General features: G+C 42.6%; 1 protein-coding gene across 1 annotated transcript in view; it reads left to right on the plus strand.

Annotated features, from left to right (window-relative positions):
- Positions 1-11,542: 11,542 nt before the first annotated feature.
- T265_07282 (hypothetical protein) overlaps positions 11,543-12,051 on the plus strand; it is a gene marked incomplete at both ends in the record, with an annotated part of 92,306 nt that continues 91,797 nt past the window's right edge. The window contains one exon of the mRNA XM_009172760.1: positions 11,543-12,045. Within this exon, the coding sequence (XP_009171024.1) occupies positions 11,740-12,045 (306 nt within the window). The remainder of the gene's footprint in view (positions 12,046-12,051) is intronic.

Below are 12,051 nucleotides of genomic sequence, written 5' to 3' on the forward strand. Positions count from 1 at the left end.
GTGTAATGAGCTTTTCGGGAGTGGCTGATATCACCAACCCTGTTATTACACTGTCTGGTGACGCTTCTTTTCCAGCAGTGACAGATCACGTTCTCTGGTAATATCTGAGTTGCAATACAGGTTAGAGGCTCTGTGGTTTTAAGCGGTAAGGTAAGGTCACTTCACGAGAGAGGCCAATCAGAGGAGTCTATAGTAAACATTCTCCGGTAGATCTACTACCGCATATTTTCTAAAACAGTAGGATAACAACTAGATCCTCAGTGATTAAGTAAGACTACAATGGAGAAAAAACTTTAGCTAGACTTCTTTCCGAAGATTAGTCCAAAGAAACATTTTGGAAAACTATAGAAAATGTTTTACTACGTTCACGGCCGGCGATTAACGGACCTACATATGGGTTAGGATGAAATGTAACCAGAAGATAGGATTATAGCACGGGTTCAGAAAGGAGTTTTTGTTGCATCAACTGCTGGATGATCTTTAGTTCTTTGTTGCCAAACTGTTGTCTTCGGCTGTCAGGAGTCTATGTGTTAACCGTACTGTTTTTAAAGTGTGAGTAAGCAACAGAGAAGAACTTTTTGGCCACTACGGAATCAAAAACTGAGGAAACTGGTTTGCTTGCCTTATGAAGATGAGGTATCTGATAGTAAAACGAAGTTTGATAGCCCTTTAGTTGCGTTTTTGGTAGCTAAAGACACTGGACCTTATCGTGGTACGAAAGTTTTTATACCTCAGTTCACCAGTGATCTTTACTTGAGTATATGCACGTGTAGCACTGACAGTCCTTTTTACCGGATAGGCCAATGAATAGATGTCCGGCAGACAATTTCCTGGCTATTTGGGTCAGTGTTTAACACAAGTGTTGTAAATTAATCCTTACAATTTGGGCTTCTCCAGTAGTCTCAAACCAACTGCCGCCGTATTGGGGTCAGGCTTTTGAGCTAAAGGCAGCAGTTGGAAAACCTAATGGTCGTTCGGGGTCAGGCAGCAGTTGGAAAACCTAATGGTCGTTCTGTCTAGGTTTTGGTAATCCTACAGTCACTTAGTGAACATAAAACCATGAACCTTACAATATGGCAATCAAGTAACAGTGCGTTACTGATGTGCTGCTTGCTGTCAATGATGAAGATGTAGTGACTAAAAGTCTTAAAAAGATTAGCCATGGATCGGGTGGAAATGGATCTATTCGCCTAGCTTAGCATCTGTTTGCCGAACGTTTCGTCATTGTGCAAGAGGACAGATTTGGTGAGCAGTTAGATGCATGTCAGAAATATATTCAACCTGAAATATGCGCTCTCGTTATTTCTCCGTAGGACACAAATTCTGATTAAGTAGCTTGCCTCTGGATATTAATCTGTGTCTGACTGCATCGTTTGTCTGGAACTGTGTGTCAGAAATATATTCAAACTGCAATATGCGCTCTCATTATTTCTCCGTAGGACACAAATTCTGGTTAAGTAGCTTTCCTCTGGATATTAGGCTGTCTGACTGCATCGTTTGTCTGGAACTGTGTTTCTAAGGAACAACATACTATATACATACAAAATATACAAAATATACAAAAACATACTCTGTCTCTTGAAATGATGTTTGGCCGAAGACCGCAGTTGCATACGTCGTGTTTCGCACTCACCTTGGCACCAGACCACATATTTTACCAATAGAATAACGATTGGAATCATCCATATTGATTTTCTTAGCAAAATTCTGCGAGCGCTAATAGTAAATCACAAATTCAGATCACTCCACAGACTAGCATATATCACCCAGTCTTAAACTATTTTGTCAGTTTGGCGCCAACGTGGGGACTTTTGATCGGAGCGTACGTTTGAAATATCGGTCCAAAACTGTTCTGTTTCCCTCAAGTTGTCCCCAATTTTTCGGCGGGATGAAGGTGGAGTTGGTGTCTGCTAGGGGAGTAAGACGAAATGGGCCCAGTAGATGACCGAATGTGAGGCATTCTCCCGTTCCTGGTCTGGCTCACGAGCGGTTTTAAAGCCGAGGACTGTTTGTTTTGACATCTCTGGTCATAGTCAGATCATCTTTCGTTAAGCACCTGAATCCCAAAAGTCGAAAAATCCGGAAAATTCTTAAGTCCAATAGATGAATTTTCGAAGCTCCAAAATTGCCCATACATTATATGAAAGTGGATCAGCGGCCAGGACAAAATTAATACAGTAGAAAATCTGAAAACAAGTTAAACTTCTTTCAGAATACTTGTCTAGGTGATCATGTATCTAATTGCAGGTTGGCATAACAGTTACCCTGACTTTTTGCGTTCTATGTCAAGAATTGGCTTTCGTAGTCATGAAGAATTCAAATCGAAATTGAGAACACAATTGTTTTTTCTATTGTTTAACCACCTGTGGACCCAGTCTATCATCTGCGAGTTGAATATCTTTTGCAACCAGTCAAACATATGGTTTCTACTCTCCTACATTATTTTAATCTTCCAGGTTTATTTCCTCGGGTCTTTTTAGCTACAGTTAATAAGAGGAATACTGGTCGTCAGTGAGGTAAGCTACACCAGGGACAAACCAACATACCCGCGATGGAAGGCAGCTTTAAGAAGAATCTTGACCGACAGTTCATGTATGCACATTCGATGCGAAACCAGCACCAGTGCAGATCCATTTCATATTTGTGGTCTTGCTGGCACTAAGCCTTTCGTCTGTATCGCGTTATGAAAATCGTACAAAAATGAAATAAACTTATGTTAATGAGTGCATGCATTAGTGGTTCCCCTGGACAATACTAGTGTTTCCAATGGCTAAGACAAGCTTGCGGTCCGGAATTTAGTGACCGAAACAGGGGAATGTTTAGGGGCTCACAGAGTCCAGATGTGTTGTCGCCGTATTCGGCTCAGCCCTCAGATTCTTTTGTGAAGGTTCGTTAGGGAGGCTTGCAGGATGTACAGATAATGTCGTTTTGCTCCATAGATTGCAAGTGAATTGCTGGTAACACCAGAGACCGTAATGATGAAATTCTAATTTGCTGTGCGGACTAAAATCTTGGGAATTAGATAACAAAAACCTGCAACTAAATGGAAAATTCTGTTTCCGATCAAGAAAGCATATCAAAATGAGAAGCAATAGGTCGCAGCAACCCATGGAGTCCCAAAGTGGTCTGTTCTTCATCACCATAACTGACAGTGGAAGAACACTGGTCCTTAAATGTAACGTCAGTTTAGTTAATGTAGAGAAAAGTAAAACGGAAGAGGATTCACTACTATCCTTCCGCAAAAACCCCCCAAAATCCTCTGCACACTCTACTACACATCCATTCGGACCAGAAAACACCTTCAATTGACCATATCTGTGTCCACCAACATGGGTGGATTTTTAGGACAACTTTGTTTGGGCTCAGTGCATAGTTCCAGCAAATAAGAAACTGAGCAACAGCCAGTCAGGAATATCCTGTATGCTAGTGGAGGCCCAGAAAGGTTCATTATGGGATACAGCCGGTCTAAACTGAAAGATTTTCGTTTATTACTACAAAGAATAAGAGTAACTTTCTGGATCTCCTAAGTCGAAGAAGTTACATTGAAAACCAGTTAGGCTTAAGGTTTAGGGTAACACTAACTCGCGCCAACCGATCAGCACAAGTGTGCTAGACACCTACGAATAAGAACACATATACGTCTCAAAAATCGTATCCAAAGATTACCCCATCAATGTGTTTTTCACGATGTTCGCCATTTCAATTGCAGCTATGATTGCGCGTATATCGACAACGCCGATGGGACTCTCCCGGAACTAGCAATCGAATGCGAATCCAGTGGCCACCAAAAAAACTGTCCAAACGTTTGTGGCGCTACCCGACTGGAAAGTCCAATCGATCGAAACCGAGCATCGTCGACTGTAAAATATCCCTGAAACACGGGTCATGCCTATCAATCCAAGCAGTTGTTACTGTGAAAATGTAGTCCACATCTGAATGTTCTATGCACGGCAACGTTAATAAAGATATACAAACCCGTTTTCATGGGTGGAACCAGTTTAAGCCGTCCTTGACTCAACTGAATCCCTCGTGAAAACCAAATTGATTTGCAAATGAGTGTATTCCTCTAAAACAATCCAATTTATGTTCAAGTAGAACACAAGGTTGACGGAAACTCGAGGAATATGCCTACCTGATGAGCCCCAAGAAGGGCGAAAACAGTCGTGGGCTGTCGAAGGGTTTTCAGCAACCTTGTGAGTAGTTTCCTTTATGAAAATATACTGCGATATCTCGAATAACGTGCCAACTGAATCATGAGGCGGCCTGTGTGCAGCACATTAAGTTGTAGAATATCCTAAACTAGCGATTCAGTTGAATCTCTCGTGAAAACCAAATTGAGTTGCAAATGAGTGTTTGTTTCGAAGATCATGTTCAATAGTCTAAAACAAGACGTTGTCACTGGCTGTGATGGTCAGAGTGTTTCCACTCTTACGGGTTGCATAGCTTGACTGAACTGAACTCATGGCTGTTGCCTGGAGACCGTGAATTACCATAGAGACGTCAACACCATATAAGGTTCTTTAGTGACAGATTTGCATCGAATATCGTCCAATTACTCGGTTCTACACTCATGTCTCTACAGTTCTGAATATTTATGTTTCGTACTCTGGGTGTGTTCGTTAACGAAGGTGTGTGCACCAGACACAACGCTGAAAGCTCAATGTTCGTGAGTCAGCGATTGGGCGATCAGAGCAGCAGTTCCATAACGCCAATCTTTGTTCCCGTCTACCGTTTTGCTTAGTAAATTATCACACATAAGCTCTGGCCAACGATATCTGTTGTAAGCTAACCAGCCAGATTGTTGAACTGTTTCAAGCAATGTTGTGTGAGATGGTGGCGTATTTAGTCTAGGCGAATGACCATCAGTCAAATAACACTTGAATGAATGCACCGATAATAAAGTATACGCTCCACCAAAGGAGTACTGGTGCCATATTCAAACAGAAGGCTCATCCAATTCTATGCGTATGTCGCAGAAATTAGAACGGGATACCCTGGCGGTCTGGCAGACTGTGGAGACAACTTTACAGTTCAAACAGACCTTGGAGCAAATACGATCATGAAAAGTCTACCATCACCGTTCAAAGCTGCAGCATTTCACTAAGTTCATTTGATCATGATATTCAACATTAGGCTGTCAAGCAAATCACACATGTTGACAACTTTAATGGTCACTCCTTTTCATCTGTTGAGTCCGTAGTGTGATTCACCCATCAAGGTAAACCGCTCTGAATTGATACTCGGTGTCAATCACAATCTCATCTCTACGCTGAAAGCTCCCGAACACAAAAGGACGCCACAAAGAATCATTAGTCAGCCCAGATAAACTGACGATTCCTGACGATGCCGTCCTAAAAGATCTGCGCCCCATTCTTCTTGGAATGGAACGAAGTAAAGTCATTAGAAAGGCTCATCTGCTGGTGGTCTACTGTTGATTCTGCCGTATACTGGAAGGCAATAAGCTGCGTTTGTTGCTGTAAACACTGTCAGTGAGGGTTCGCAAGACCATTTTTGATGGACATTTGGCAAAGCATCCACGGAGACTATTGTGGCTCCTTCTCGAACTAGTAGTCGGCTTCAGTAATCACTGGTTTCCGGTCGAAGACCCCGTTCACAAGACAGGCATCCTCAGATTCATGCAAGTCTTTTGGGGAAATTCTCATAATCGTGTTGAATTGGAGACAGTTTTCGTGACTGATAGTGGGTCCCATTTTTTAAGAACAAAACGCCTGACGACTAGCTCAGTTGTATCGGATGCATTCCAGAAAACACTCCTTCTCCAATGGACAAGGTTAGAATTTGATGAACACATTGAACCTCTTATCCTCCTATTCAACTTCCACGTTCCAAAAGTTGACAATCTGATTCGCACACTCATCTGCATACTATTTTGGTTTCGATGAGAGACTCATCCGGAACTCAGCTGAAACTCTCGTTTATGATGCTCTTAAGCAACTGAATATTTTGCACCAAGCCGCCTTATGTTTCCGTTGGCACGATATTCGATGTGGCGATACGCTGTACATACTCGTATTACACTACTCATAAGGTTGCGGCCTGTCGAAGAGTTTTCAGCAACACTACGAGAAGAGCTTACGTCTATGCAAGGTATTTATAGTATTCTCTTAAATGAAAAATATGTTAATTGGGTATTGGGTGAAAGCCTTATGTGCTCACAAACAAGTGACAGAGTTTGAGCGATCATCCTGACTGGCATGTCATCTATAAGTTCCTTACCATTTTGTTGCTATCTTTGTCGTCGAAAAAGGTGGACATATTTTCCAGGGGTTTTTTGGAATATATTCCAAATCAGCTGCCACAGGCTTCATGTCACAGGACGTCAGTGTTACGGACGACCAGACCGAACTAGAGGTCATCTGTTGTCAGACCAACATCTGACACAGACCGTGCTCATAATTTCACCATTTTGATACGCAGTCAAAGACTGAAGAGGCTGACTTCCTGAGAAGCCATGTATATATGGAGCAGGGCAGCCCGGACCACTGGCAGAAAATTGTTGATTTAAGCTGCCCGACTACCCTAGAACCAAACAATGACTATTCCGGCTATCAGAGCAGTTTGATCACAACGGTATGTGTTGGGTGTTTTAGTCTGTGGCTGGTGAAATTAGGTTTAAGTGGTGCCGTTTCGTGACTTATGCTTCCAAATGTACTGAGAAAATAGATCAAGGGGATGCAATTTTTCAATTTTCCTTTAACCGGCACCTATGAAGGGGTAGATAGCACCGTGAGCTCCACTTGCAGTAGACTAACGGAGAAAAGTAATTACCGTTTTAGTAACTAACAGAAACTACTCACTGCCCTTTCAAGGTTTTTAGATATGCATGGTATGCAAAAACCAGAAGACTGCAAGTCATCACCTTCCATAGCGTACATCCTGACGGTCAAATTAAAATTGAGCTGGAAGTCACACCGGTTTTAGGCAAACGGTGACACCAAAAAAAAGCGCTGCTTCGAACAAGAGAGAGTAGTTTAGCATACAACCAGAGTATATAGGCAGTTACTCGAACCTGTGACCGGATCATTCCTTGAAACGTGAGGTTTCTCAATCACTGTCTTCACTCCGTTTTCTTTTGTTGCTTGCTGTTGACTAAATAGGTGTCGTTCGATCGGAGGACACAGAGATATTTAAAATGCATTCGTTACGAGTTCCTTGTTATTACTTTTATAATTCTCCTACGTGTCAGCGAGCTGAAACAACTGAGCAGGGAGGAAAAACAGTTTAAAGTGGTTCACTTTCTGAATTTCGCAGATTCACAGATTGATACGCAGATTGCTTGAAGCTTTTGGGCAAAACGCCCGATTCGGGTTTGTTCTTGTTGTTCAAGGGCTTTGGCTGACCAGAAAGCCACAGGCATGAAGAAAGATATAGCACCGTTTTCTACGTTTTCAGAGTTGGGCAATTAACTCATCAGTGCAGGGACTCACACAAAAGGCACCTAAGATCGATTTGAATTGGATCCCAAATGCAATGTGAACAAGGTTCTGAAAAAATTTGATTCTACGCACCAACTGCCCAAAATGAGAAATACTGTTACCTGATAAACGTGTGCGCTTTGAAATATCAACCTTGTCACCGCAATGAATCCGTAGAACGACGGTAGGAAACTTAGCATCTAAATCTTGTTCAAACGAGGAGTAAGTAAGCATCAGTCCAGAAGAATGAGGTAAAAGATCTTCAGACGTGTTCCACAGACAACGAATTTAGGACGACAACTAACTTTCTAGGTACTCGTTAGGCAAACTCAATGAAGCTCGCATCCCGAGTAAACAACTCAGTGGTCGCTGATTTGTTCTGAGCAATTGCACAACTCGGCGAACAAACCAACGACCACCTACGCTACCTGAGCTACCAACATTTTCCTCTATAGAAAAAACTCGGTTGAGGTATTCAGGAAGTGCCCATAGAGTGTGCAGAATTCCATTGGAATAATGCGGTAGAAAATGCATCAACCCAAGTTAAAAACATGTTTTATACCCATTTCTCACGACGACTTGTGAAAGACATGCCTAAAAAAGCTAGATATTTAAATCCTTTTTATATCTAGTCCCTTAGGAAATGTTTGTTTATGCACAACAAATACGTTTGCTGAGTTTCTCCAAATGACATATGGGCACACTGTTCGTCATCCAAATTTACTTACCAGTCCAGTGACCACTACTTTGCGGCGTCGACATCCACATGAAATGCGTTGGCCTTTGAAATATGCGATCTCGGCTCGTCCGAAAAAGGTATACATGGACTTGATAGCACATCAGAAAAGTCACTGGCGTAGGTCAGAAGGCGGAATGGTCTTATGACGAAGCTTTTAGTAGCCTCAATGCAGACTGCTGCAGAAGAGCTGTGGGTTGACCCGACTTTTACTGGGAACATTCTACCTAAAACCGAAGTCATAGCCCAGCGTAAAATCCTTCTTGTTTCACATAGGCCTTGATTTTCTGGAGTAATATAACGTGCACAGCTAAGTCAAATTCTTTTGAGAAATCAAAAAGTACAGAATTAAAAATAAGACCTTTGTCTTTGGTTTGTGCTGACCTCTCCAAGAACCCGAGAATGGCTTTGGAGGAGTCTGTGTTGCATCGAGCATTTCAAGCTGTTAGAATGAGTAGATTTAGAACGGTCAGTTTCAGGATTCGTTAGTTTACTCTGCTATTGAGGCTAGTAGGCATATGGCTGCCCAGCGATAAGCGGACAATAGATTCGTTAATGGTGTAACAATCGCTTCATTCGTGCCAAGCCGGGCAATTTTTCTTTCAGGGTACTTTGATGAGATCCCTTTGGCACTATAACCCTGAAGGAGTTTGCCATGTTCAAGTGTTCACCGACATCCTCCCCTGTAAATTGTAAGTTGTTCGGAAATTTGCTGTCAAGTTTAAATGGACTGGATGAAACATCTAGCCTGTAAGACTCGGCTACCCTTGCTAGGCGGCGCGTAGGTTGTTGTCCCTCAAAAAGTAGGCCATTGACTTGTTTCCTATGCGGCGCTTTGGTTAATTACGTATACACTTTTGTTTCTCATGGCGACACATAGTATCGTGACCTGCTTCCTTGAATTGAGCTGACAGATTTCTTAATAACAGCGGTTTGGCACCTTATTCAGTGTCACCTGGGTTTCCGCGCCATTTGTTGGTGTCTTTCCAAAGATGGTTTCGACTTTATATCCAGAAAGCGCTAAATCTGTTTTCGTCACCCTTAGTTCGATAGACTTTGTAGTGGATTCTTAAAACGGAATGCTACATCAGCTTCGGGAATGGTCCTTTAGTTCTCTTCCAGTGAAGCTGGTCTCAGTTCAGGTTAGTCAAAGGCGAAACACACTCCTGAGAAATCCGTGTGATGGAAATTTTGAATGCAGGTGTGAAGTCCATGGTTCCTAGTCCTGTTGCAAATGAAGTCGAAATTCAGTACACATTGGCCACAATGTTCCAGAGAATTCCTAATAAATATTCAAACAACAAAACCTCTCTAATTAGTGACAACCAGATCCCTCAGGTATGATACTTGGACCGCTTTTCATGGGTTTGGCGTGGCGACATGCTGAGTTTAAATGACTTGCTGCATGGCTGCTGTCAGCGTTGATCCAAAAAGCCCACTAGACGCTACGTGTTAAAACTTGAGAATGGGGTCACCCGTCAGCAAAAGTGCTAAATGTGGAAGTGTTGCCCAAATCATCTCTTGGAGGAATTGAGAGACGACGGTAAGCGATGCCGAGATGAAGATAATCGGTCGCACGCACTGAAGATTCAATCCACGCTGCGTCACTAAAGTTTAGAGCAGTAATATCAGTGAGGGTATCAGAAGGGTACAGAATCATATAAACAAAGCCATTTGTCCTCCCAAACTTCAGGTCAGTCCGTGAAATCCATAAAACTTTAAATGAAATCTCAGCGTCAGATATACTTGGTATGAGCCAGGTCCTCGTAAGTGAGATTCGGGACATTTGTTCAGCGCAAGCTGATCGTTAAAATGCACATATTTTTTGAAGATTCCAAGACAGTTCGTAAACGAGCGTTTCAACCATAGTTTGTTTACACCCATAGATGTATTGAGCCGTTATATGGGATAACAGAAACGCTTGCTTTGCTTCCAAGTCTTGAAGAGAGCCCCTGCAGCGCACTTGTAAGATTCTTGCTTCCAAATATTTTCAATTCTTCTCTTCCGCCTAGAACAAACTTTTCCCAGTTTTCGCACCTCTAAAGGGCTGTCCCTGGATCTTCGCAAATGGTTTGCAAACCACTAAATCCGCACTGTTGGTGCCATCTCGACTGGTAATGAATCGTTTGCAATCAGACCAACAAACAGGGGTCTTCAACATCTGCACATTATTTTAGGTTTTTCCGTACGACAGATGAGAACGGAGAATTTGCGAACTCCTGGAGGTGCGCTTCTTTTCCTTACCTTATTATCATCTTGCAAGAAGCGATTCGTACTCGACTTTCGTAACAACAGCGGCGAAGAACGAATTCGCAATTTTCAGGTATCATGGTCACTTTGGAGAACTCTCTGCAAATAATCACGTCTGACTCTGTCATGCTCGTTTTCACCAGCGATTTCGCGGCTTTCCTGACTTTTGTTCCAGGGAGTTGGAAACAAGAATGCCGGGATGGAATTCGCTAGGAACTCGTTCATGAAGGAGAGCTCACTGTTGGCTTTGGACCAAGCCGCTATATTCTTCGAGGTTCCGCTCTTAAATAACTTCAAATGCAATAAAATTGGGCCCCCAATCGCTCCGGTTTAAAAACACTTGCACTGTTATCCTGACTTGGAAGTGTGTAGTTACTTCCGTTTTCGCAGATGTTTTGTTTATACTGAGGCAGCTGGCCCAGCCAAATGGGTCAGAAGACTTGGACAGTCATCCTTTAGACAAATACCGAAATATATGCGAAAAAATTTACAAAATTACGCCATATAACTCAGGAAAGTGGTGAAATAGCATGAATTTATTTCGAATTGGCAACAGCACCAAGCGAGACCAAATTCAACAGTACTCTGCGGAAAACAGGAGCGGACGCATGCTAACTGGGTCCAGCTTGGTATCGTACTAGTTACATTTCAAGGGGCAATCAACTAAGGTTATCTCGAGCGCACCCAGATGCAATCCTTCAAAACGAATATAAGCTGTAAACAGCAGCTTCTTTTTCAAGAAACGCAAAATTTTGTTTCAAAATCAGACCACTCATGCTGCCAAACTCTGACTGATTTTTGTATGAAGAAAATACATGCACTACTTGATTTCATATTTGGCCTTTCTAAGAGCTCCTACTAACTTCTTTGCCATACTTACATATTACCGGTCACCAAAGCCCGTAATCTAATTTTCCAACCCCAAATATAGCGTATTACACTGACAGTTTGTTTTAATCAACCAACGTAATGTATCACCACTGTGCGATAGCAACCAAATCCAGACAACATATAAAGTGGCGCTTCAAGTGAATTTTGAATCCCTCGTCTTTTCCGTTCAAAAATGCGTGAGATAGTTCATATTCAGGCCGGGCAGTGTGGCAACCAGATTGGTGCCAAGGTAACCTTTATTGATAATTATTATTTTACTTTATTTAGTTCTGGGAAGTAATTTCCGACGAGCATGGTATCGACCCGACTGGCACTTACCATGGGGACTCTGACTTGCAACTGGAACGCATAAACGTTTATTACAATGAGGCTACCGGTGGGAAATACGTTCCTCGCGCTATATTAGTTGATCTGGAGCCCGGCACCATGGATAGTGTTCGAGCCGGTCCTTTTGGCCAGCTATTCCGTCCCGATAACTTCGTTTTCGGACAGAGCGGAGCCGGTAACAATTGGGCTAAGGGACACTACACTGAAGGAGCCGAACTAGTGGACTCTGTTTTGGATGTTGTGCGAAAAGAGTCTGAGTCGTGTGATTGCTTGCAAGGCTTCCAGATGACACATTCTTTGGGTGGAGGCACTGGGTCCGGAATGGGTACCTTGTTGATTTCGAAAATCCGCGAAGAATACCCTGACAGGATCATGAACACATTTTCCGTTGTGCCTTCTCCAAAGGTAAGA

The sequence above is a fragment of the Opisthorchis viverrini genome (genome assembly GCF_000715545.1).
Source record: "Opisthorchis viverrini unplaced genomic scaffold opera_v5_163, whole genome shotgun sequence".
Classification (NCBI taxonomy): domain Eukaryota; kingdom Metazoa; phylum Platyhelminthes; class Trematoda; order Opisthorchiida; family Opisthorchiidae; genus Opisthorchis; species Opisthorchis viverrini.